The sequence below is a fragment of the Nyctereutes procyonoides genome, unplaced genomic scaffold (assembly GCF_905146905.1).
Source record: "Nyctereutes procyonoides isolate TBG_1078 unplaced genomic scaffold, NYPRO_anot_genome, whole genome shotgun sequence".
NCBI classification, from domain to species: Eukaryota; Metazoa; Chordata; class Mammalia; order Carnivora; family Canidae; genus Nyctereutes; species Nyctereutes procyonoides.
Window position 1 is genome coordinate 18,198,752 of NW_026575122.1, and position 26,275 is coordinate 18,225,026.

Here is a 26,275-nt window from a genome sequence, read left to right on the forward strand (position 1 = left end):
CTGTATTTAAGAGTGTCTTTTGTTTATCTTTTTTATTGTTGTTCATTTGTTTCTTAAATTCCACATATGAGTGAAATCATATGGTATTTATCTTTTCAGACTTATTTCACTTAGCACAATACCCTAGATCCATCCATGGTGTTGTTAACGGCAAGATTTCATTCTCTTTTATGGCAGAGTAATATTCAGGTTTTTTTAATTGAGGTATGATTGCCATATAACATTATGTTAGTTTCAGGCAAAGCATGTAATGATTCAAAATTTGTATATATTGTGAAATGATAACCACAATAAGTCTAGTTAACAAAAGAAACTTCTCAATTGCATTTTTTTAAAGATTTCATTTTTAAGCAACCTCTACATCCAATATGGGGCTTGAACTTAGCAACCCTGAGATCAAGAGTTGAATGCTTTACTAAACTGAGCCAGTCAGGCACCCTACAAAGAAACTTTTTATTTAATTTTTTTTTTTTTACAAGATCTTATTTATTTTATTTTAGAGAGGAGGGGGGAAGTAAGTGTGGGGGGAGTGGCAGAGGGAGGAGAGAGTTTTTTTTTTTTTTTTTTTTGAGGAGAGAGAATTTTAAGCAGACTTCATGGAGGGCTCCATCTCTTGACCCTGAGATCATGACCTAAACCAAAACCAGGAGTCGGACACTTAACTGAGCTACCCAAGTGTCCCCAAAGAAACTCTTTAAAGATTTTGTTTACTTATTTGAGAGTCAGAGAGATAGCATGTGTGTGTAGGAGGGAGAGGCAAAAGGAGAAGGAGGTAATCATTTGGAGCCAGATACCGGGCTTGATCTAATGACCCTGAGATCATGACCTGAGCTGAGATCCAAGAGTCAGATGGTTAACCCACTGAACCACCCAGGTGCCCCCCCCCAAAAAAAAAAAACTTAAAAAAAAAAAAAACCTTAATTTGTTTGTCCTTACCTATTGCCATTAAACTTTTTTTCTTGTAATCATGCACACATATTTTTGCATACATGAAACTAAATATAATTTTTATTGTTATATTTTAGACCAGAGGTGAAAATGGTAATTGTGAAAAGTATGGGAAAGTTATACCAGCAAGTGCTGTTATATTTGGAATGGCAGTAGAATGTGCAGAGATAAGAAGACATCATAGGTAAGTGATTTTTTAAATAGTAAATATTAGAAAATAATAATTTTAAAGATTAGACTGTTCTTGAAAGGTTATTTAATGAATATTTATTTGGATGAGAATTTGTAGTTTTTGTGACTTTTTAAGTTTGTGATGCTTATTTCAGTCTTAATTCCCTTTTCACCTTTTTCTTACTTTCTTTTAAAGTGAAACTCTAGGGGCACCTGGGTGGCTCAGGTGGTTAGGTGTATGTCTTCAGCTCAGGTCATGATCCCAGGGTCCTGGGATCAAGCCCTGTGCCCAGCTCCCTACTCAGCCAGGAGCCTGCTTCTCTCTCTCTCTCTCTGCCCCTCCCCTGCTTGTACTCTCTCTCTCTCTCTCAAATAAATAAATAAATAAATAAATAAATAAATAAATAAATAAATAAATAAATAAATTTAAAAAAATTAATAAAGTGGGACTCTAGAATTAAAACCAGCTTCCAGTTTTTTAGTGGAAAATTAATTTTGATACAGCCTAGTATTTTTTTGGTATGTGATAAAGAGACCCCCTTCAATAACTTAATAGTAAATGTAACATATAAATATTTTAAGAAGTAGTGAAGAGTAAAAGAAGAATATAAAAATTATCCTAAACTCCTCACCATTAGGTAGCTACTGTTGATCATGCATTCTATGCATGTTACAGGGTGATAAGTAAAATATTTAGTAATTGGTAGGGCATAGGACACCAACCAAACAGTGGCCTTAATTAATAGATTGGCTGAATTAGTATGCTGGTTGAGTGTCAGCTCTATATAAGTAAATGTGTGTATAAATTGAATTTTATTTCAAAAGTATTGGTAAATATATTTGCTTTTTCTTTGTGAGCTTTTTCATGTTAATAGATATGCTTCATGATTTTTTAAAACCAATTTCTTATAGTTCTCAGTGTTTAAAATTTTTAGTTTGCTTCTACTGTTTTGCTTTTAGGAACAAGGATAAATATCTTTGTACTTAGGTCTGTGTGGACTTGTCTTTATTATTTTCTTGGGATAAATTTCTTAATAAAGAATTGCGTTAAATAGAATTCTTTTAAAAAAGAATTGAGTTAAAAGGTATGTACCTTTTTCAGTTTATGGAGACATATTGCTGAATTGCCAACCAGAAAAGCTGGGTTGTGTCTTGCTGAGATTTCTTGCTCTAACACGATTCTAGATTCTTTGCCATTAGTAGTTTCTCTTATATTTTATAGGAAAATCACTAAATTGTTTGCCTAAACAAAACAGAAATTGGTATCTTAACCATTTTTGTTTTTCTTCTTGTTTTTTTCAAACTTCTGTGTCATCAATCACTAGTCAGACTAGAACATTGATTTTCTTTTTTTTTTTTTTTTAAAGCTTCTATTTATTTGAGAGAGAGAAAATGAGAGAGAGAGATCATGAGCAGAGGGTAGGGGAAGAGGGAGAAGGAGGCTCCCCGCTGAACAGGGAGCCTGACTTGAGGGAGACTCAATCCCAGGACCCTGGGATCATGTCATGAGCTGAAGATGGACACTTAATTGACTGAACCATCCAGGTGGCCCAGTATCTACCATATCGAAAGGATTCCTTCATCATTGATTTATATAGCAAGTCAAGGTCTAACTATACAATAGAAACATCGGGGCAGCTTTTGTAAAATTAAACATGACATGTTTTGTTTGAGTAGATCTGAATGAGTGAGGCCTGGTATTTATTTTTTATGAAGCTGCAGTTGTGGGTTGAGAACCATGAAGAAAGGTGCTGAAAAATATAGAGATGAGTGCTACTGTTTTATCTGGGACAAACAATTTTTTAAAAAGATTTTATTTATTCATTTGAGAGAGAGAACTAGACAATCGTGAGCCTGGTGGTAGGGATAGAAGAAGAGGGAGAAAGAATCTCAAGCTGACTTCACTCTGAGTATGGAGCCCAGAGTGGGGGCTCGATCCCACAATCCTGAGACCATGACCTGAGCTGAAACCAAGAGTTAGATGTTCAATTGATTAAGCTGCCTAGGCACCCTGGTAGAAACAATTTTAACTATTATTATAAAAATTACTGTTTGGAGCCTAATTAGTTGAATCTTATGTTTATATGACCAAGCAAATGTTTTAAGAAGAGCTAAAAAAAAGTGAGAAACTTTTCTAATAATAGGTATATTCTATTAATTAATATTCTATCTAATAATAGATATAAAACTCTAGAAATAAACATTGATGCAGAAATAGGAAAGTAGATCAGTGGAACACAATAAAGAATCTAGATACAGGGATCCCTGGGTGGCGCAGCAGTTTGGCGCCTGCCTTTGGCCCAGGGCGTGATCCTGGAGACCCGGGATCAAATCCCACGTCGGGCTCCCGGTGCATGGAGCCTGCTTCTCCCTCTGCCTATGTCTCTGCCTCTCTCTCTCTGTGTGTGTGTGACTCTCGTAAATAAATAAAAATTAAAAAAAAAAAAAAGAATCTAGATACAGACTTTGGATTTAACATATGATACAAGTATGGTATTTCATATCAGAGAAAGGATGAATGGTGATGGAGATGATATTTTTCATTTGGGGAAAAACATTAGATTATTACTTTAATTTTAATTCAAAATGAATTAAATATCTAAGTGTAGAAGATCCATTTTGCCAAAGGAAAACACAGGGTAGAGTGTAGCTATAAAAAGACAAATTTGGGCAGCCCCGGTGGCTCAGTAGTTTAGCGCCACCTTGAGCCCAGGGCGTGATCCTGGAGACCTGGGATTGAGTCCCACGTTGGGCTCCTTGCGTGGAGCCTGCTTCTCCCTTTGCCTGTGTCTCTGCCTCTCTCTCTCTCTCTCTCTCTGTGTCTCTTATGAATTATTTATTATTTATTTAAATAAAATCTTTAAAAAAATTGACAAATTTGACCACATTGAAAAAATTTTAATATATCTCATGAGAGATGGTATAAAAAAGTTAAAGGACAGTTGACAGAGTGAGATAAAAATTAGCAACTTTTACAGCAAAGCATTAACATACTTGCAATTGTCTATTAATCAGAGAAATAGAAGTTAAATCTATGGGATAACATTTTTTTGAATATTTATATTAACAAGCATTAAAAATGACTGATAATATTCTGTCTTCTCATAGGTGTAGGGGAAATTTATACACTCTTACATTGGTACAACATTTTATAGCTCAATTTGGCATTATCTAATAAAACTAAAGATGTATATAGTTCTTGACCTGGTATTTCCACTTTTCGTAATCTTTTCTGATAAATGTACACAAACGTGTGCAGTGATCTATGTACAGGGGTGTTTGCTGTAATACTATAATTGGAAAAACAAACTGCCTGAAGGTTTATTAATAAGAAAATAATTTTTGATAGAACGTTGTCTCTGTGCAGTAATGTGCAAGTGTCCTGACATGGAAAGAATTTCATGATACGCTATTAAGTGAAAGAGACAAGGTATAATCTTAGTAGGAATGAGCATATCTAGCACTCAGGTCTGGGTTTCTAAATTCCATTCCTCAACAAAAGGAACTATAGCTCCTTGGAGAACAGGACTGGGATAGACAGATTCAAGATAATTCTGAAACTTTTTTTTTTTAAAGTACATAAAACATTTTTTTAATATAAATTTATTTTTTATTAGTGTTCAATTTGCCAACATATAGAATAACACCCAGTGTTCATCCCATCAAGTGCCCCCCTCAGTGCCTGTCACCCAATCACCCCCAACCCCCGTCTCTGAAACGTTTTGCATCAGAAATTAAGGAAGTGCTCAAAAAATACAGACTGTTAAAAGAACATAGAAGCATGCATGGAAGGGTCTCCCACTGGCCAAATTTGAGATCATTTAAGCACCAAATACATAACTAAAGGGAGTTCTAGATTAAAATCCATTAAATAAAATAAGAATCCATGAGTTCCTACTTATAATAAATAAATAAGTTCATAAATGGGGATAAAAAGACAGTTCTTTCCAGCACTAGAATGCTAATAACATAAAACAAATGTTGCAGAATTATTGTTTGCAATCCCCACATAAAGATGGAAGCAAAAATTATGAATAGATCAAATCAAATGAATAGATTAAATAAAAATTTAATGAAGGTCAAGGTATTTGTAAGTTTAAAAGTATCTTCTCACAAATTACTTATTACAAAAGGAAAAATGTTAATTGTATAGGGAAGAAACCACATGGCATTGTAAGATCCCTCCAAATATGGTACTCTGGGGAATCTCTCACTTACATAAATTACACCCAAAATGTATACAATGTATATGTTATTATGAAAAAGCCTCAGACAAATGCATTGGGAGCCACTCTATAAAATAACTAGCCTGCCTTCTTCAAAAGTGTCAGTGTCATGAGAGACAAAGCAAAAAGGGTGAGCAACTGTTGTAGATTAAAGGAGATTAAAAAAAGGTCAATTGAATCATGATGGTATATCAGGGAGAAAGACTACAGGACATCTTTGATTTATTGATTCAGTTGACAAATACAGAATATGAACTGAAAATTAGATAATAGTGAAATTGGTCACTGTATTGTGGTTAAGAAATTATCCTCATTTGTAATATGCACTAAAGTATCTATTAAGGGTTAAATAGGCATGATAAATGCAACCTACTCTTAAATGATTCCAAAGAAAGAATAGATGTGGAGAGAGGTAGAATAAGATAAAGCAAATGTGGCATAGTATTTAAAAGTTTGATGAATCTGGATAAAGGATGTGTGGAGTTCTTGAGACTGTCTAGAAATTTTTCTATAAATTTGTAATCATTTTCAAAGTAAAAAGAGCAGAGGAAAATATGTATAATATATCCGAACAGTGTTCATACATATTATTACATAAAGAAAAAGATATGAAAGGATCAGACTTAACAGTGGAGAAATGGAGATAAGGTACACTGTGAAAGTGGACTTTTACTTTTTACTAGTTTGGAGTTTTGATAAGTTTATATTTGTATATTTTATAAGAAATTAAAAGGAACTTGTCATATCCTCTTTGTTTCTGTAACTTGCCACTTTTCAGTTATGAAGATCATTTGTTGGTTCATTTTTTGAGAGTATAATAAAATAATTTCTAGAAGTAGACCCTTCCAACTTCTAAAACACTATAAGGACAGATAGACTAATAAGTGAATACCTCTGAGATGATTAAGATTGTAGTATTTCTTTTTCATAAAATGGTATTACTGAAAGTTTTTTTGTGCCTGGCTTCTTTTTTTCAACATCCACGTTCACTGGTGTGTAGTTTATTCATTCTGATTGATGTATAGTATGCCAGTGTACAGATATTCCAATACATTCACCCATGTTACTGATGATGGATATTTATGTTATATCCAGCTCTTTGTTTATTGGAAATAGTACAACTATAAAGATTCTTGAGCATTCTTTTGGTGATTGTGTATATGAATTTCTGTTGGGTATATATATTCCCAGAAGTAGAAAAGCCAAATACTTTGAGGTTCCCATATTAAGAGTGAATCTAGAATGGGTATGTTCAACTTTTGAGTAGGTACTACGAAAAGTCTTCTAAAGTAGTCTTATTTTATATTCCTGCTAATGGTGTATGAGACTGTGTCTTCACTAACACTTCTATTGACTGTTTCATTTTCCCAGTTCTGGTGGTTGTGTAGATGTTAACTTCATTTCTCTGGTGGCTAATGAAGCTGAGCAACTTTTTGTATGCTTATTGACTATCTCGATATGCTCTTTTGTGAAATATCTGTTTATGTCTTTTGCCCATTTTTTTCTTCATAGAAATTTAAAAATACATATTGGATATGAGCCCTTTTTTGAATAGTTGTATTATAAATTCTCATTGTGCTTTTTTACTTTCTTAAACCTGAGTATCTTTTGATGAAGAGAGTTTTAAATTTTTTTTTAAGATTTTATTTATTTGAGAGAGAGCATAACCTGGGGAGAGAGGCAGAGGAAGAAGCAGATTCCTGCTGAGCAGGGAGCCGGATGCCGGGCTTGATCCCAGGACCCCAAGATCATGACCTGAGTGGAAGGCAGATGCTTAACTGACTGAGCTACCCAGACACCCCAAGAGTTTTTAATTTTAATGTAGACCTATTTGTCATTTGTTCTCCTTTATAGTTAGTGATTGTGTATGTAATTGTGTTTAAACCTTTGTCAGTGAAGTTTTATTTCATTTTTATGTTTATTTTTTCTGGACTCAATATTAGATGGTGTTACTTGATTCTTTAAAACAATAAAGATAAAAAAAAATAACTGCATCTTTCTCCCTTCTCATTTTCCCTTCTACCAGGGTGGGTACTAAGGATGTTGCTGGCATCTGTTTACCAGCAAATGTGAAATTTCAGAGTCCAGCTTGTTCTTCTGTAGATACTGAAGAGACAGTTGAACCATATACAACTGAAAAGATGAGTCGAGTTCCTGGGGGATATTTGGCTTTGACAGAGTGCTTTGAAATTATGACAGTGGATTTCAACAATCTTCAGGTAAAAAAGAAAAAAAAAAGTTCAATTACAATTTTTGAGCATTAAATTTCAAGCATTGTTTAAAGTAATACGTAGTCTTATCTTATGGATTTGCATAGGACAGTACTCATTATATGTAAGGAAAATGATTAAATAGTAACCAGATGGTAAAAAAAAAAATAGTAACCAGTATTTTCTTAAATTATATACTTACTTTAAATACATAGGAAAAAAAAAACCCTCAGTTTTTTTGGGAATGTATAATGTGCCAGGTACTCTCACATGTATTCTTAGATTGCATTTACAACAGTGTTGCAATTATAATTATCTTTGTGCTATACAGATGAGGGAACTGTTGCTTTAATTTTTCCCAAATTATGCAGATATGAATGCGAGAGTTATAACCTAGAGCTTTCTGACTTTCTCAATGTCATGCTGCCATTTCAAGTTAACGGTATTCTTTGAAATGAACAGTAATCCAGATCTCTAGATTGTATCTGTATTAGAGTCTGCCCAGAAATGAGAGGTTCCCAAGACATGGGAATTTCATATTAAATTAGGACAGTCTTGATTGAGCAAACCAGGACAAGTTGATGGCCCTATGTATCTAACTCTATGTGTATTGGTAGGTGGTGGGGGAATGTACTGCACAAAGAAAGTGCCCAAGGGAATTGAGAAAGGTTATTATATAGAGTCCTGCTCTGAAGATCTTTAAGGTTAGATGAAATGTGCCTGCAGACAGAAGACTTTGTGAGAGTTATTTTAGCCTAAGTTCTTTATAGTTTAATAAATTTAATCCCCTATTAATTGTTACTAGGGTTTTTTTGAGGTGGTTTAGAGCTACATTTGACATTACTTGCCAGGGCTGAGTTTTAAGAACATTCATTTCTGATATAACAGTGCCATAGGAACAACACAGTTATAGTTGCTAAAAACCCCAAAGCTGTCCTTTTCTTATTTTGAGCTTTTCTTATGTAAATTTATCTTTGCCACAGTTAAAAATAAAACCCACCATCATAAGGCTTTAATTTGGAAGTAGTATCTGCTTGCTTAACACTTTCAAGTAATAAGAATGGAAAAGAAAAATCATATTTATTTATTTATTTATTAATTATTTTTTTGAAGATTTTATTCATGAGAGAGACCGGGGGGGGGGCACAGTCAGAGGGAGAAGCAGGCTTCATGCAGGGAGCCCAAAGTGGGACTTAATCCTGGATCTCCAGGATCACGGCCGAAGGCAGCACTAAACTGCTGAGCCACCTGGGCTGCCCTATATCTTCCTTTTTAAAACCTAGGTCCTACTTTCCCCAGATCATCAGTTTGAAGTATATCTTTTCAGACTTGCATTTCTGTTCTGTACACACACACACATACACACACACACACATTTTTTAAAAAATAAAATCCCTATTTGTTAGCCACTCGCAGCCTTCATCCAACAATATATCATGGACTTCTTTCTACATCACTATTATGTATCTGTCTCGTTGTTTTTTTTTTTAATGTTTTTAATAGTTTTATGTGTTTTTGTTTGTTTTTATGTTAATAGTTTTTAATACACAGTATTTCACTAAGATAAACGGAAGCTTCTCATCCAGTATGCCTTAAATGACTAAAGGTGTGTCAAGATACTGATTTTCCGGGATCCCTGGGTGGCGCAGCGGTTTGGCGCCTGCCTTTGGCCCAGGGCGCGATCCTGGAGACCCGGGATCGAGTCCCACGTCGGGCTCCCGGTGCGTGGAGCCTGCTTCTCCCTCTGTGTCTCTGTGCCTCTCTCTCTCTCTCTCTCTCTCTGTGACTATCATAAATAAAAAAAAAAAAAATACTGATTTTCCCAAGGATGCTGGGCAGATCTGAGAACTTACAGAAATGGAAAAAATCAAAGTGATGTGATATTAGGGCGTGTATATATTAAATACATAATATGCTTTCTTTTACATTTTGTCAGGAATTAAAAAGTCTTGCAACGAAAAAACCTGATAAAATTGGTATTCCTGTTGTTAAAGAAGGCATACTAGATGCTGTTGTGGTTTGGTTTGTACTCCAGCTTGATGATGAACACAGTTTATCCACAAGTCCTAGTGAGGAAACATGCTGGGAACAGGCCATCTACCCGGTACATGACCTTGCAGGTATATCTTGTCTAATTTTTGTTATTTGTTTTTTTATTCTTGTTGCTTTAGTTCTTTAAGCATTTGAATTAGTGTAAAAAATTTACTTTGAATATGAAGTTTCTAGTCAAGGAAAATTGGTTAAGTTTTTCAGAACTTTGTTGTTTAAAAAGTCGTTTTAAGGGGCGCCTGGGTGGCTCAGTGGTTGAGCGTCTGCCTTTGGCTCAGGTCGTGATTCCGGGGTCCTAGGGTCGAGTCCCACATGGGGCTCCCTGTAAAGACCTTGCTTCTCCCTCTGCCTGTGTTTCTGCCTCTCTCTCTGTCTCTCATGAGTAAATAAATAAAATCTTTAGAAAAAAAAGTAGTCTTAAATAATTAATATATGTAGTTAAGAAAGTAAAACATAATTGCTACATCCACTCAAAAATACCTATCATTGGGTTGCCTGGGTGGCTTAGTTGGTTGAGTGTCCTACTCTTAATTTCTGCTTGGGTCATGGTCTTGAGGTCATGAGATTGAGCCCTGAGTTGGGCTCTGTACTCATTGAGGAGTCTGCTTGGGATTCTCTTTCTCTTCCCCTGTTTGTGCTTGCTTGCTCTCTTTCTTTCTTTAAAATAAATACATTTGAAAAATATAATTTTTTCAGCTCTGATTAATTATCAGTAATAAGAGAAATGCTAGTCCATTTTTTTTTTTATAGAACATAGTGGAAAAGCACTAGTGCAAGAGTTCTTACAGAATCTGATGGTATCTGTAGAGCCCTAGGTCATAGAAATGCACACACACACATAAAACAAAAGTTTGCAGTTTTAGAGGGCTTATAAATTCATGGACTTCCCTAGTAAGTTCTATATTAAAGATTTTTTTATATAGAATTTTTTTTTTTTTACCAGCAATTTGATGGGTTTCAGTGTAGTTCACATAAGTTGTATTACACAGAAAAATTCTACCTTTTTTAAACAGGGACTTAAGTTTTCTATCTCTGTGTAGTTTCCTAGACAAGGATCTAATTTGGCAAGGTCATTAAGTCATGGAATGAGTGTAGTGTTGTGGCTAGTGTGATGTTTTTAGAGTCAGTCAGGTAGATTTTGGTTCAGGTCTTGGCACTGCTACTTACTCCCTGGCTGGCCTTGCTGGTTATGTCTCAGAGCTTTTATTATGTGATGTACAAAAATGGGATGATGCTGCCTACCTTGCAGGATTGTAGGGATTTTAAGAGATAATGGATGTAAAATGCCTATCCTAGCTACTTGCACTCAGTAAGTGGCATTTTTATTTGAGTTTATTTATTTTATTTTTAATATTTTAATTACAGTATAGGTAACAGTGTTTCAGATAATCCTTGTAGTAATTCTCTATATTACTCAATGCTCATCATAAATATACTCTTAATCCCCTTCTCCTATTTTACCCATCTGTCTACTCCCTTCTCCTCTAGTAACCACCAGTTGTCTGTAGTTAAGTCTCTTTTTTTTGTTCATTTTGTTTGTAAATTCCAAATATGAATGAAATCATATGCTATTTGTCAGTCTCTGACTTATTTCACTTAGCATTGTACTCTCTCTAGATCCATCCATACTGTTGTACTTGCCAAGATTTCATTCTTTTTTATGATTAAGTAGTATTTTATTGTTGTATCTATATGCCACATCTTTAAAGAGACTTTTTAAAAGATTTTATATATTTATTTGAGAGAGCATGAACACAAGCAGAGGAAGGGGCAGAGGGAGAGGGAGAAGCAGGCTTCCCACTGAGCCGGGAGCCTGACATGAGGCTTCATCCCAGGACCCTGGGATCATGGTCAAAGGGAGCCAAAGGCAGATACTTAACTGCCTGAACCACCCAGGCGTCCCTTTAATTTTTTTATTTAAGTTCTAGTTAGTTAACATGTAGTATAATATTAGTTTCAGGTGTACAGTATAGTGATTCAGCACTTCTGTACATCACCTGTTGTTTATCACAAGTGTACTCTTCAATCCCCATCACCTGTTTAACTCATCCCTCCCTTCTGTACTACATCTTTATTCATTCATCTATCGATGGACATTTGGGCTGCTTCTTTACCTTGCCTATTGTAAATAATGTCGCTATAAGCATAGGGGTACATGTATTCCTTTGAATTCGTGTTTTCATATTCTTTGGGTAAATACCCAATCGTGGAATTACTGGATCATGTGGTAGTTCTCTTTTTAATTTATTGAAGATCTCCATACTATTTTCCACAGTACTACTACCAATAGTGCACAGGGGTTCGTTTTTGTCCACATTGTGGCCAACACTTGTTGTTTCTTGTGTTTTTGATTTTAGCCATTTTGACAGATGTGTGATTATATCTCACTGTGGTTTGATTTGCTTTTCCCTGATGATTAGTGATGTTGAATATCTTTTCATGTGTTATTTTGTTTGTTTATTCTAACTTTCTTATAGTTAGATGGGGTTTTTTTTTAAATCCTTCTTAGAGAAAGGACATTTTAAATATGTAAACACAAGAATAATCTGTATTTTTAACTGCTTCTAAAACTAATAAGGAATTGTAATTATACATTTACATTTTAAAGTTTTACGGAGTTTGAAAGCTCATAGATAAGAGCATGATATAATCTTTATTGTAGGACTTAATCTTTCCTTACATTGTCAAATTCCTAAACATGCAAGAGTGTCTAAATACTTAGTTAGAAATATTACTGGTAAAATTCTATTGAATGCTGCCTTATTCTTGTGGAAATTTCTCTTAGAGAAAAAAAATGTCTCTTTAAGTTAAGGTGAAGTTTGGTATTGATTCCTAACTTTCATTTATCTTTGTTATTGTTGGCTTCATTACTGAAGAAGATTGAAAGTCCCCTGTAGCCCTTCCCTCACTCCCTAAGTGAGGTTGATACCTAGTGAGTACACTAGAAGCACTATAATATGAACAGTTGGGGTCCAGTAATGGAGCTCTTCAGTCACTCTATTATGCCATGAGTTAATTGAATCTTTCCCAGTTTTTTATGGAAATGAATAAATTAATTTACTTCATTCTATTAATAGGTGTAATCTTTTCTGTAATGATTTCAAAATGGTCAAGGTGTTTGTATGACCCTCAGACACATTCATCAATTACAATGTTTTTCTTTCTTACTGTTTTATGGAGACTACTGGATAAAACCTGGGGACCATGTGATGATGGAAGTGTCTTGTCAAGATTGTTACTTAAGAATCCAAAATATCAGTGTTTTTGGTTCAGAGTGTGAAGTTGATGCTGGAAAAAATTTTACCAAGGATAAAGACTTGCTCTCTTTAGGAAGTGAGGCTGAACTCTGTAGTGCCCTGGCTAACCTTCAGACCAGTAAACCAGATGCTGTGGAGCAGACATGTATATTGGAATCCACAGAAATTGCTTTGCTTAATAACAACCTCTATCATGAAGGCTTTAAAATGGCAATGAGAAAAGTGTTGTCTTCATTGGCACCAGAGAAACTGTGTCAGGCCATGGATACTCACTGTCAGAATAATGAGTTGAGCTGTGGAAGTAGAGAGAATGTTTCTGAAGAGAACAGCCCTGAACCTTTCTATGTGTTAGATGTGTCTGAAGGCTTCTCTATTCTGCCCATAATTGCTGGCACACTTGGGCAGGTTAAACCTTATAGTTCTGTGGAGAAAGACCAGCATCGTATCACTCTGGACCTCATATCTGAAGCCAATCACTTTCCTAAAGAAACACTTGAATTTTGGTTGAGACATGTGGAAGATGAATCTGCTGTGTTGCAAAGGCCAAAATCAGACAAGTTGTGGAGTATAATTATATTGGATGTCATTGAGCCATCTGGACTCATTCAGCAGGAAATAATGGAAAAAGCAGCAATATCCAGGTAAAATGCAAAATACAACTCTTGATTTTTAAGCTTAAATTAATGTAAACTCTTAATTCTTTAATGATAAAACTGTATAAATGAATCATGATCACGTATGTTCCTTAAACATTGCTTTTCAGGACATGTGACTTTATCTCTTTCTCTTGGTGTGCATGTCATTACTCATTTTTTTCATCTAAAAGAACCCCTGCTCTGTAAGGTGTGAAGAAGAGAGCCTGCTTTGGAATTGGACTGTCTATATATAATATAGAGACTTAAGTAGAGGTCTGTAAGAACAGATAAGATATTCAGGGTAAATAAGGAAAAAATCAAATCTCATTTTTATGATATAAGAAATATCTTTAAGAAACATAGTACATATTTGATGGTATATTGAGAGAGCAGAGTATTTCTTATAAACAAGTCCCATTCCTTTAGGTCTTAAAATCTTTATTTTATAACATAGTTCTCTCCCTGAGGTATTTTCTCCTCAGTGTTAGTTGCTGGAGGCAAACTTGACCCTAGTATTTAATATTGAAAGTAAGTTTGATTAAGCTTCAAAGTCCTTGAGTTGTACTGCTTAGATCTGAAAAGATGGCAGTGTTTAACATTTGGGGACCTATATTTGGGTAAAGTGAATGTTACAGATTTTGAATATTGTAGTATACAAACAGGTTTTTTTTTAAATTTTTATTTATTTATGATAGTCACACACACACACACACAGAGAGAGAGAGAGAGAGAGGCAGAGACATAGGCAGAGGGAGAAGCAGGCTCCATGCACCGGGAGCCCGACGTGGGATTTGATCCCGGGTCTCCAGGATCGTGCCCTGGGCCAAAGGTAGGCGCCAAACCGCTGCGCCACCCAGGGATCCCTACAAACAGGTTTTGTAGCATAGGAACAGTGGGTGGGAATGCAGACCAGATTGCAACAGCAAAGGCACTTTATCTATTGAAGGAAAAAAGTTTTACAAAACCAGGAAGAAAAGTGTTGGATTATATGGTTGATGACATTTTAGTTTCTTTCTTTCTTTCTTTTAATAATCAGCTTTATTTTTTTAAAGATTTTATTTATTCATGAGAGACACACACAGAGAGAGAGGTAGAGACACAGGCAGAGGGAGAAGCGGGCTCCATGCAGGGAGCCCGATGTGGGACTTGATTCCAGGACTCCAGGATCATGCCTTGGGCCAAAGACAGGTGCTCAACCACTGAGCCACCCAGGCGTCCCATGAGCCACCCAGGCGTCCTCATTTTAGGTTTTATATACATTTTCCTTTGTTAACTGAACTCTTCTTATGGGGTAACAAATAGAAATCACCACTAGTTTTTTTTTTTTTTAAACAATCTTTACATATCATAAATTATGGAGACACAGAGATGTGACGTAAGTAGAAACATACATACACATAAAATTTTAAGCATATGTACTTGATAGAGTGTAGAAGTGGAGTGTAAATGGTTCAGAGCTAGTCTTAGATTTGTCAGTGAATTCCTGAGGTAGTGAAATTTTCTGTAAGTCACATAATATCTGTCATCCTCAGTTTTCCTTATCAGTGAATGATGGATACTGCATTAAATGCCTTTGAAGGCATTTCAGCTCTATGAATTTTAACACAAACGAAGTTTGACTTACTTGGTAGAATCACTTTGGAAAGACACTTTTACCTAATGATTTGTTTTAGTTTTAGTTTTAATTCTTTTTTCATTTTTTTTTATTGTGGTAAAATGCACATTACAAAATTCACCATCTTTAACCATCTTTAAATGTACAGTTTGGTGGTATTAAATATTTCATGATGTTATACAACCAACACCTTCAACTATCCCTATAATTCTTTTTATCTTGTAAAACTGAAACCTTATACCCATTAAACAATAAGTCCCCACTCCATCCTGTCCCTAGCTGCTAACAACTACCGTTCTGGTCTCTGCTTATATGGATTTGACTACTCTATCTCATATGACCAGAATCATACAGTATTTGTTATATGTTACTGTCTTCTATTTCGCTTGGCATAATGTTCTCTAGGTTCATCCATATTTTGGCATATTTCAGAATTTCTTTTCTTTTTAAGGTTGAATAATATTCCATTGTATGTATATTACACATCTTGCTTATTATTCATTTCTTGATGGATACTTGGGTTATTTCCACCTTTTAGCTATTGTGAATACTACTAATAATAATGAACATGGGAATGCAAATATCTCTTTCAGACCCTGCTTGCAGTTCTTTTAGGTGTATGCCCAGAAGTAGAATTGCTAGATCATATGGCAATTTAGTTTTAATTTTTTGAGAAACCACCATCCTGTTTTCCACAGTTGCTGTACCATTTTATATTCCCATTAGCAGTACACAAGGGTCCTAGGGTCTCTAAATCCTCACCAGCACTTGTTATTTTCTGGTTTTTGTGTTTTTGTTTAGGATTTATTTTTTTTAGAGAGAGCACAATGGGGAGAGGAAGAGGCAGAGGGAGAAGGAGAGAAATAGATTCCATCCTGAGTGTGGAGCCTGATGCTGTGAACCTGAGATCTTGACCTGAATCAAAAATCAAGAGTGAGCTGCTTAACTGCCGTAGCCACTTGGGCGCCCCTGGGATGGTTTTTGTGGTTTTTTTTTTTTTTTTTTGGTAATAGCTATCCTACTTGGTGTGAGATCGTATCTCAAGGTTTTGATTTGCATTTCCCTATTAATTAGTGTTGTTGAGCTTTTTAAAATAAGTGCCTGCTGGCCATTTGTATATCCTCTTTGGAAAAATGTCTTTTCAAGTTCTTTGCCAATTTTTTAGTTAGATTGTTTTTTTAAATTAGTTTTAGGAATTCTCTATGTATCTGGATATTAATTCTTTATTAGATAATTGACAAATATATTCTTTCATTCTGTGCCTTGGTTACCTTTTTACTTTATTGATAGTATCTTTTGATGTGCAGAAATTTAAATTTTTGATACAGTCCACTTTATTATTTGTTTTTACTTTTGTTGTCTGTGCTTTTGGTGTCCTATCTAATAAATCATTGTCAGATTATTATTATTTTCAAGATTTTATTTATTTATTCATGAGAGACACAGAGAAAGAGGCAGAGACACAGGCAGAGGGAGAAGCAGGCTCCATGCAGGAAGCCCAATGTGGAACTTGATCCCAGGACTGCAGGATCACGCCCTGAGCCAAAGGCAGACGCTCAACCGCTGAGCCACCCAGGCGTTCCTCATTATCAGATTCTGTGGCCTAACGCTATTTTCTTATGTTTTCTTTTAAGAGTGTTTATAATTTTAGGTCATATATTTAGGTCTTTGATCCATTTTGATTTAATTTTTGTATATGGCATACAGGTAGAGCCCAGCTTCAGTCTTCTGAATGTGGATATCCAGTTTTCCCAACTGTTAGTAGAAAAGACTGTCCATTCCATATTGAATGGTCTTGACACCCTTGGCAAAAATCATTTAACCATATATGTCAAGGTTTATTTCTGAGCTCTTTAGTAATCAAAATAGGATGGCAATGGCATAAAGACAGACATGTAGGTTAACAAAATAGAACTAGTTTCCTAAGTATTTTTAAACAACTACTTTTTTTTCGTTATGGTAAACAATATTAAATTTACCACCTTAACCATTTTTTAAATAAAGATTTTATTCAACAGAGAGAGAACAGGAGTGGGGGAAGGTTGTGGGGGAGTGAGGGGAGGGAAAGGGAGAAGAAGTAAGCTATCTGGCTGAGCAGGGATCCAGACGTGGGGCTCCATCTCAGGACCCTGAGATCATGACCTGAGTCACCCAGGTGCCCCTCATCTTAACCATTTTTAAGTATACAGTTTGGTAGTATTAAGGTGTATTCACATTGTTGCACAATAGATCTCTAGAACTTTTTCATCTTGCAGAACTGAAACTATAACCACAAAACAATTCCCATTGCCCGGAGCCCTTGGCAACCACCTTTCCAATTTGTTTCTATTATTTTGAGTACTTTAGCTACTTTATACATGGAATCATGTGGTATTTGTCTTATGTGACTGATAAATTTCACTTGCCATAATGTGCTTGAGGTTCATCCATGTTGTAGCATGCAGCAGGACTTCCTTCTTTTTTAAATTGCATAATATTTCACTGTGTAAATATGCTGGTTTCATTTGCTATTCATCTGTTGATGGACATTTTAGTTATTCTGCCTTTTAGCTACTGTGAGTAATGCTGCAGTGAACATGAGTATGCATATGTCACTCTGAGATTCTGCTTTCAGTTCTTTTGATATATATCCAGAGGTGCAATTACTGTGGTAATTCTGTCCCAAGTGCTGCAGCTTCCTTGGTGCTATGGTAAGCCATGGTACTAGAGCTCACTCTAATGTCTGTCTGTGGTACTGCACACTCTCTGGTCCTTAACCAACCACATCCTTTATCAGAGGTCTGTCACTGCTTAGGCTCATGCAAGGCAGAAACTAGTCCTTTGGGCAGCACCCTCAAAAGCCAGAAAGTTAAATGTACCATTCTTCTCTTTTTTATCTCCAACAAGAAGCTGGGAATTGGAAGTTCTTTTTTGATTGTTCTGTGCTGTGTTGTGCCTGTGCCTACCATTTTCCATGTAGTTCTTTCTGGCCATGCATTGGCCTGGGGTATAGGAACTTCTTACCTGGTTTCCGGGTATCTCACAGAAACAGTTTAGTATGTGTGTTTTTATTAAGTAAGTGTCTCTGTGGGGAGAGGTGAGTTTGAGGCTTCCTCATCCACCGTTTTGCTTGGATGGTCATTTTCCCCGTACTTTGTAATAAGTTTTGAAATTGAGAAGTGTAAGACTTCCATCTTTGTTTTTTTTTTTTAAAGATTGTCTTGGCTATTCTGGATCCCTTGAAATTCCATATGAATTTTAGGATGGATTTTTCTATTTTGGTAAAAAATGCTGTTGGGATTTGATAGGGATTGCATTAAGTGTGTATAGCTTACTTTGGGTAGCATTTACATTTTAGTAGCCTTTTCTTTCAGTCCATGCATGTTGGATGTCTTTTAGTTTGTGTCTTTTTAAATTTCTTTCAGCAATGTTTGTAGTTTTCAGTTTACAAGTTTTTCATCTGCTAAGTTTATTCCTAAATATTTTATTATTTTTGGGATCCCTGGGTGGCGCAGCGGTTTGGCGCCTGCCTTTGGCCCGGGGCGCGATCCTGGAGACCCAGGATCGAATCCCACATCGGGCTCCCGGTGCATGGAGCCTGCTTCTCCCTCTGCCTGTGTCTCTGCCTCTCTCTCTCTGTGACTATCATAAATAAATAAAAATTTAAAAAAAAATATTTTATTATTTTTGATACTATTAAGTGGAATTGTTTTCTTAATTTTCTTTTTGGATTGTTCATGTTATTTAAATACAGCTAATTTGTGTGTGTTGATTTTATGTCCTGCAACTTTGCTGAATTTATTAGTTGTAACATTTTTATGTGGAATCTTTAGGGGCTTCTACATATATAATGATGTTAGTCTGTGGACAGAGGCACTTTTACTTCATTTCCAGTTTCAATGCCCTTTATTTTTCTTTCCTGATTGCTTCACGTAGGATTTCCACTGTCTAATGGAGGTAGTGAAAATGGGTGTCCTTGTCTTGTTCCTAATTTTAGTAGAGAAGTTTTTAGTCACATTTTATTTAAATAGAACCTATAAAGGATTTTTAAAAAAGCATTTTTGGTTATAAAAACAATTTAGCAGAAAATGTGTTCTGTATGAAGGGTTAGTTGATGAGAAACAACTTGTGTAAAGCTACAACTCTTCTTCCCTGTGTTTCTTAGGGGGAGGAGTCCTATTGGCAGTTTGAGTGGGATAGTTTTTTGTTGTTGTTGTTTTTTGTTTTTGTTTGTTTGCAGTTCTTACATAGGATTGTCCTATGGATTGCAGGATGTTTGGCATCTCTAGGCACTAAATGCTAATAGTGCCTGTAACCATTGTTTAACCAGTATTCTTTCTTCTCCAAATACCTCCTGAGTTCCTGTGGGGAACCAGTGGTTCTTTCCTTTAGCCCAAGCTATTGTACAATCTCTTTGCCTGGATGGGTAGGTTTCTCATGATTCTGGGGACAGAGGTATGTAGATACTCTCACATAGGCCTCCTGTTACTATCTTTAGCCTCTAAAGAAGGGAGGTCTCATGATTGGTGAAAGAGAGTGAAATTAGTGATTGGGAGAATAGATTATATCTGGGATAAAAGCTTCTATCTCACTGGAACTCCTCCCAGCACCCCCCCAAAAAATGTGGGAAAATGAGTCATTTAACAGACTTAAATATTTCGTTTCCAGTTACTTTTGTAGTTGTTTTAAAATGTTCATTCTTAGGCTTTAATTCAGTTATACTAAATTGAAATAAAGGAGAAAGTTTAAAAGCTTGTTACTTTTTGAAAAATTTAAACCCACTTAAAAACATCTTGTGTTGGGTCACAAGGAAACTGAAGAATTTCTTCTCATCAGAATTTTTGCCATTTATGGTTAGACTTTTGAGTTGGAATGTATTTTTTCACTGCTGAAGGCACAGATGGTTCAGAAGTATTATTTGGCTTTGCAGAGGATTCCATTGAGTCGTCTGGCAGCTCCAGTGGTATAAGTGACAACAAAACAATGTCAGTAAAGCTAAGCAGAGTTTCAAGGCAATCACTGTTTTATCTAAACATGACTAAGAAGCATTCCTGTTAGTGACAGTAATATTGAATTAAGTATTTGTACAAGATTTTAGATTAAAATAGTATGACCATGGCCTTTTAAAACAATTTTCATATACTGCCTTTGTGTAGTATTTATCTCTGGCATGGTTGTTTGCATTTGATTCAGCCTTTTCTGACTTAAGCTTCAGCAGATAAAATTTTGATATTTTGTTTAGTCTGACTTTCTGAAATGATTGTATATATTGCCTTCTCTTCCTCTTTCCCGTAGATTTTTATGGTTAGAAGGAAGACTTAACTTATGTGCTTTTTCAGCTTGCAAATTTCATAGAACAGTACCCTCTTGTGGTTATTGAGGTAGAGGGAATTAGTCAAGTAGCATAAAGCTCTGTGGCTAATCTGTCGCTTGAGATCTTAAGGAAAATTAGATCTGATTCCACTTAAATGGATCACAATTGACAGATAATTTCATTTGTTCAGAAAAATTTAATAACATAAATTTTCAGAATTAAACCTGATCCATTTGAGGAAAAAGGTAGATTTCTTCAGTTTTTTTAGAAGATAAATTATCTGGTTTGGTAAAGACATAGAGTTTTGTTAAGAGTTGTGTAATTTGGGCAGCCCTGGTGGCTCAACGGTTTAGCGCCGCCTTCAGCCCAGGGCGTGATCCTGGAGACCCGGAATTGAGTCCCACATTAGGCTCCCTGCATGGAGCCTGCTTCTCCCTCTGCCTGTGTCTCTGCCTCTTTATCTCATGAATAAATAATAAAATCTTTTTAAAAAAGTGTAATTTTGCTTATTGTAGATATTAATTTCTACTAGAATTTGCCTAAAATACTAGAAGTTGATAGGAAAGCAATAATAAAAATAAGCAAATCACTGAAGTCAGGATGGAGTCCTTTTTTTAGGCTAATCTGTAATATATAAGACTTATTATAATGTAAATGATCATGTCCTTATATTTGCTGAAGAGAGATTATCCTAGTTTAGGATCATGGCTTGTCTCAATCAGTCTAATGCCATTTTACTTAGGAATCATTTCTAACTTTCCTTGTTGGTTCTGTGTTCATCAGATGACCTGGTTATGACTTGACTTCAACTTGCTAATCTTTAGGGGAGCTGTTACAAGAACAGTCTGTTTACTTGTAAACTTTTCCATAACTTTTTATTTTGAAATATTTCAAAATTTCAAACTTAAGCAAAATTGCAAGAATAGTAATGGTGAATACAAGACTACTGTTTTGTCTTTATAACCTTCACTCTAACATTTAGCATGTGTCTCCTTAGAATAAAGGCTTTTCCCCTACATATCACAATAAAATCACACTCAGGAAATTGAACATTGATAAAATACTATTATTTAATAGATAGTCTATATTAAAATTTCCCCTGCTGTCCCAGTAATATCCTATATTCCTTTCTTTCTTCCCAATCTAGGTTCTAATCAAGGGTCCTGCATTACATTTAGTTGCCATGTCTTGGTATAGTTTAATTTGTCATTCTGGCTTTAGCTACAGTATTTTTAAATGGTTGAGAGAATCAGGTTAGTAAAAACCCGAAGAATTAATGATTTGAAACTAAGAGCAAAATGCCAAAGTAGTTTTGAGGAATGGGTATTTTATAGTTTGTCAAGATTTTAATGACCTATTCAGGGAAACAACATAGCATAATATTTTAGTAACTTGTAGGAAATGTTTTTTTTAGATACACACAATGTCTTGGCAAAACCAAATTTTAGCCCTATGTTATTACAAATAGATCCTTACTATATGTATTTAAGAGGAAAAATTTACTATGAAAGATACATACAGGGCAGCCCGGGTGGCTCAGCGGTTTAGCGCTGCCTTTATCCTGGGCACCCGGGATCAAGTCCCACGTTGGCCTCCCTGCATGGAGCCTGCTTCTTCCTCTGCCTGTGTCTCTGCCTCTCTCTCTCTCTCTCTCTCTCTGTCTCTCATGAATAAATAAATAAAATCTTTAAAAAAAAAAAAGAAAGCTACAATATGAACTCCATTGTCTATAAATAGCCTGTCCTAGTTCAGATGGAAACCAGCCTAGAATATTCAAGTAAAATTAAGGGATTTAATGTGTGATTGTAAATGCGGCAAATGAAAATAATGACTTGGTTTAAAGTATCTTAAAATATTCTCCAACTCTGCTTCATGTGATGGCAATAGATGACCCACTCACCCCCTCATGATTCTCATAGCTGAGGTGTGAGGAAATAAGACTGTAGTGGTGGGCATGGGAGTTGCCTTGGCTTAAGATCTAAATTTCACATAGGAACTAATATCTCCCATTGGTGTAGCAACAGGAACACTTGGTTATGAGATACACCACACTCAGGGAAGCCCAAGATGATATAGTTTCCCAGTGCTTATAGTTTGTTCCTAATTCCATCAATCTGGATGCACTTTTCCTATTAAGAAGCAGTTTAAAAAAAATGTTCATCCTAAACAGTGTTGCTGATCACACTAAGATAGCTGACATTCCACCTTTATGGGATTTCCAGAAAAACAAAAGGTGAACCCAAGATCATTTTTTTTTTCTTAAGATTTTATTTATTCATGAGAGAGACAGAGAGAGAGGCAGAGACACAGGCATCGGGAGAAGCAGGCTCCCTGCAGGGAGCTGGATGTAGGACTCGATCCTGGGACTCCAGGATTACGCCCTGAGCCAAAGACAGATGCTCAACCACTGAGCCACCCAGACATTCCCCCAAGATCAGTTTTAAGAGGAGAATGGGTTTTGTTCCCTTTATTTACTCTTCCTCACATTCTTTACTAGAACATTGGATTTTTAATTACATTTTTTCTTTCAGTGTTTAAGTTTTATTTATTTATTATTTATTTATTTATTCATTCATGAGAGACACAGAGAGAGAGGCAGAGACATAGGCAGAGAGAGAAGCAGGCTCTTCATAGACTCTGGGATCATGACCTGAGCCCAAGGCAGATGCTCAACCTCTGAGCCACCCAGGTGTCTGTAACTTTTATTTTGAAATAATTTCAGTCTTAAATAGAAGTTAAATAGTACAAAGAATTTTTTTTTTTTTTTATTTTATTTATTCATGGGAGACACACAAAGAGAGGCAGAGACATAGGCAGAAGAAGAAGCAGGCTGCCTGAGGGAAGCCTGATGTAGAACTTGATCCAGGACCCCGGGATCAGGACCTGAGCCAAAGGCAGAGACGCTCAACCACTGAGCCACCCGGGTGCCCCTAGTACAAAGAACTTTTAACAACAAAAAAAGAACTTTTAACATATGCCTTATACCCAGATACACAAATTGTTAATATTTTGCCACATTTGCTTTATTATTCTCTTTGTACCATTTAGAGTAAGTTCCAGTTACTATGTTCTTTTACCCTTAAATACTTTCGTATATTTAAGAACAAGGATATTCATTTATATAACCGTCTTATAGCTGTCAAAATCAGGAAGGATGGTTACAATACCTATATGTAGTGTACAGCCTTACTCAGATCTCATCATTTGTTGCAATAATATCCTTTTTTTTTTCTTTAAAGATTTTATTTATTTGTTTATGAGAACACACAGAGTGAGAGAGAGGCAGAGACACAGGCAGAGGGAGAAACAGGCTCCATGCAGGGAGCCTGATGTGGGATTTGATCCTGGGTCTCCAGGATCACGCCCTGGGCTGAAGGCTGGGCTAAACCACTGAGCCACCTGGGCTGCCCTGCAATAATATCCTTTATAGCTTTTTTATTCCTGGTTTGGAATCCAATTGAGGGTCACACATTGCATTTAATTATCCCTTCTCTTTAGTCTCCTTTATTCTGGAATAGTTTCTAAGTCTTTCGTGACATTAATAGTTTTGGTGAGTATAGGCCATTTATTTTGTAGAATGTTCCTTATTTTTTTTTTTTTATTAGATTTGGATCGCCCATTTTCCAGAGGAATATTCACCGAAGTTTTGTCACATTAGGAAGCACATAATTTTGCTGTATCCCATTCTTGTTGATGTTAATTTAGATCATTTGGCTTAAATTGTATCCACCAGGTTTTTCCACAATAAATTGCTATGTTTCCCTTTGTAATGAGTTAGTCATTTGTGGGATCAATATTTTGAGACTGTGTAAATATCTTTTTCTTAATAGAACTTTCACCCACTAGTTTTAATATCCATTGATGATTCTTCCTAAATCTAAAGACTTATATCCATCCAAGCGAACTGCTTATTTTTCTCTTTCATGGATCAGCGGCCACTTTGACTTGTTGGGAAATTATTTCCAGGGTTTACCACTCTCAACTACCAGCCAATAACATAAAGTCTATTAGATTATGTACAATCTGTAGCTCACCAGTGCATAATGATTTAGTTATTGGTATTTATAAAACATAAGGAATCAAGATGCTTTTTAAAACATTTTTCCTGGGTGGTGGCGGTGGCACCACGGAGCTGAATCCCAGGAGGTGGTGGGCTGTGGGGTGCAGTGCTGTATGCCAACCAGCCCACTGTGCGGATCACGGAAGTTACTGATGAGAATGTCAAGTTCATCATTGAGAACACAGACCTGGCAGTGACCAACTCTATACAGAGGGTCTTCATCACTGAGGTGCCCATAATAGCCATTGACTGGGTCCAAATTGATGCCAGTTCCTCAGTCCTTCATGATGAGTTCATTGCTCACAGACTTGGACTAAATCTCCCTCACTAGTGATGACATTGTGGATAAGCTGCAGTATTCCCAGGACTGCATGTGTGAGGAGTTCTGCCCCAAGTACTCGGTGGAGTTCACCCTTGACATGTGGTGCAATGAAGACCAGACTTGGCATGTTACATCTCGAGACCTCATCTCCAACAGCCCCCGGGTCATTCCGGTGACGTTCCGGAACTGAGATAATGACCCCAGTGACTATGTGGAGCAGGATGACATCCTCATTGTCAAGATGAGGAAGGTCAAGAGCTAAGACTTCGAGCCTATGCCAAAAAGAGCTTTGGCAAGGAGCATGCCAAGTGGAACCCTACGGCAGGGGTAGCTTTTGAATATGATCCTGACAATGCCTTGTACCCCCAAGCCTGAGGAATGGCCCAAGAGTGAATACTCGGAGCTGGATGAAGATGAGTCACAGGCTCCCTACGATCCCAACGGCAAGCCAGAAAGGTTTTATTACAACCTGGAGTCCTGTGGCTCTCTGCGCCCTAAAACAGTTGTCTTCTCAGCCCTCTCTGGATTAAAGAAAAAACTAAGTGATGATCTACAGGCCGAGTTAAACCACGAGATCCAGAGTGATGTACTAACCATAAACTAGCAGCAGCTCACCTGTTCCTGCAAAAGGGGGGGATCTAAGCCAGTAGCTGGTTCTCTGGTCTCTCCAGAGATTCTCCTAGCTTCTGGAGTCTGGACAGCTGTTGCTCAGGCTGCTTGGCAAGCCATCGGTACCCACTAGAAAGGTAGCCAAGGGGAAAAGGAGTCCTCTCCTAGCCTTTGCACAGATGGCCAGGGGTGCCACTGGTATCTGAAGCAGTACAGGTTTTACTAGACATCTAGCTTCCCTGGTTCTGCCCACTAATTGCCAGTAGCACTCCAGACATTCCTTCCAGCACATTTCCTAATGTGCCTTAATGGGGCAGTCTTCTGCTGAGAACCACAGAGCTAGACTTCCTCTTTTGGTCATTTGGGGTCTTTAAACCCTTTCTGTCCAAATGTTGGGAGTTTTCACATTTGTGTGTTGGGCTTCTGGTGTTAGGATTGAGTCATAGAACCTAGTGGTTCCCTACAAATCCTTCCAGTCTCTGCCCAGAGCCAGCATACTGATACTTTGTTCAGACCCCTGAGTATCCCTCATTTACCCTTAAAGAATAGCGTTAGACTCTGGCTGCCCCCCACCCCAGATAAACCCTGTATTTCATTCTCTACCCATCAGTTATGAACTTCACTGCCAGTGGCCTAATGATTTAAGTTTGAGGGCTGAGGAACAAGGCCCTTACTGAAGGTCTGGCCTTGACTCCTTAGCCTAAAGCAGTTAATTAGTCTGGTGGAAGAAGCCAGGAGCAAACCAGAGATAGGGTACAGAAAGGAAGGGATATTTATTAACAGGAGTTGTCTTTTTAAAAGTTTTTATTTTTGGCAATAAAGAGCACAGCATAATCTCCAAAAAATAAAAAATACTAAAAAATGAAACATTTTTCCTTCT

General features: G+C 36.4%; 1 protein-coding gene and 1 pseudogene across 2 annotated transcripts in view; both read left to right on the forward strand.

The window, feature by feature from the left end:
- PRMT9 (protein arginine methyltransferase 9) overlaps positions 1-26,275 on the forward strand; it is a 42,660-nt gene that overhangs the window by 11,076 nt on the left and 5,309 nt on the right. Inside the window, exons 6-10 of one of the 2 annotated variants that reach the window (XM_055336421.1) lie at positions 1,026-1,132; positions 7,372-7,564; positions 9,492-9,675; positions 12,785-13,502; positions 15,913-16,297. In XM_055336421.1, coding sequence (XP_055192396.1) covers positions 1,026-1,132; positions 7,372-7,564; positions 9,492-9,675; positions 12,785-13,502; positions 15,913-15,928 — 1,218 coding nt within the window. In that variant the 3' untranslated portion in view covers positions 15,929-16,297. Of the gene's footprint in view, positions 1-1,025; positions 1,133-7,371; positions 7,565-9,491; positions 9,676-12,784; positions 13,503-15,912; positions 16,298-26,275 lie in introns of those variants that run through there. The other variant, XM_055336420.1, reaches the window with a different exon arrangement.
- On the forward strand, positions 24,544-26,264 carry LOC129516773 (DNA-directed RNA polymerase II subunit RPB3-like; annotated as a pseudogene).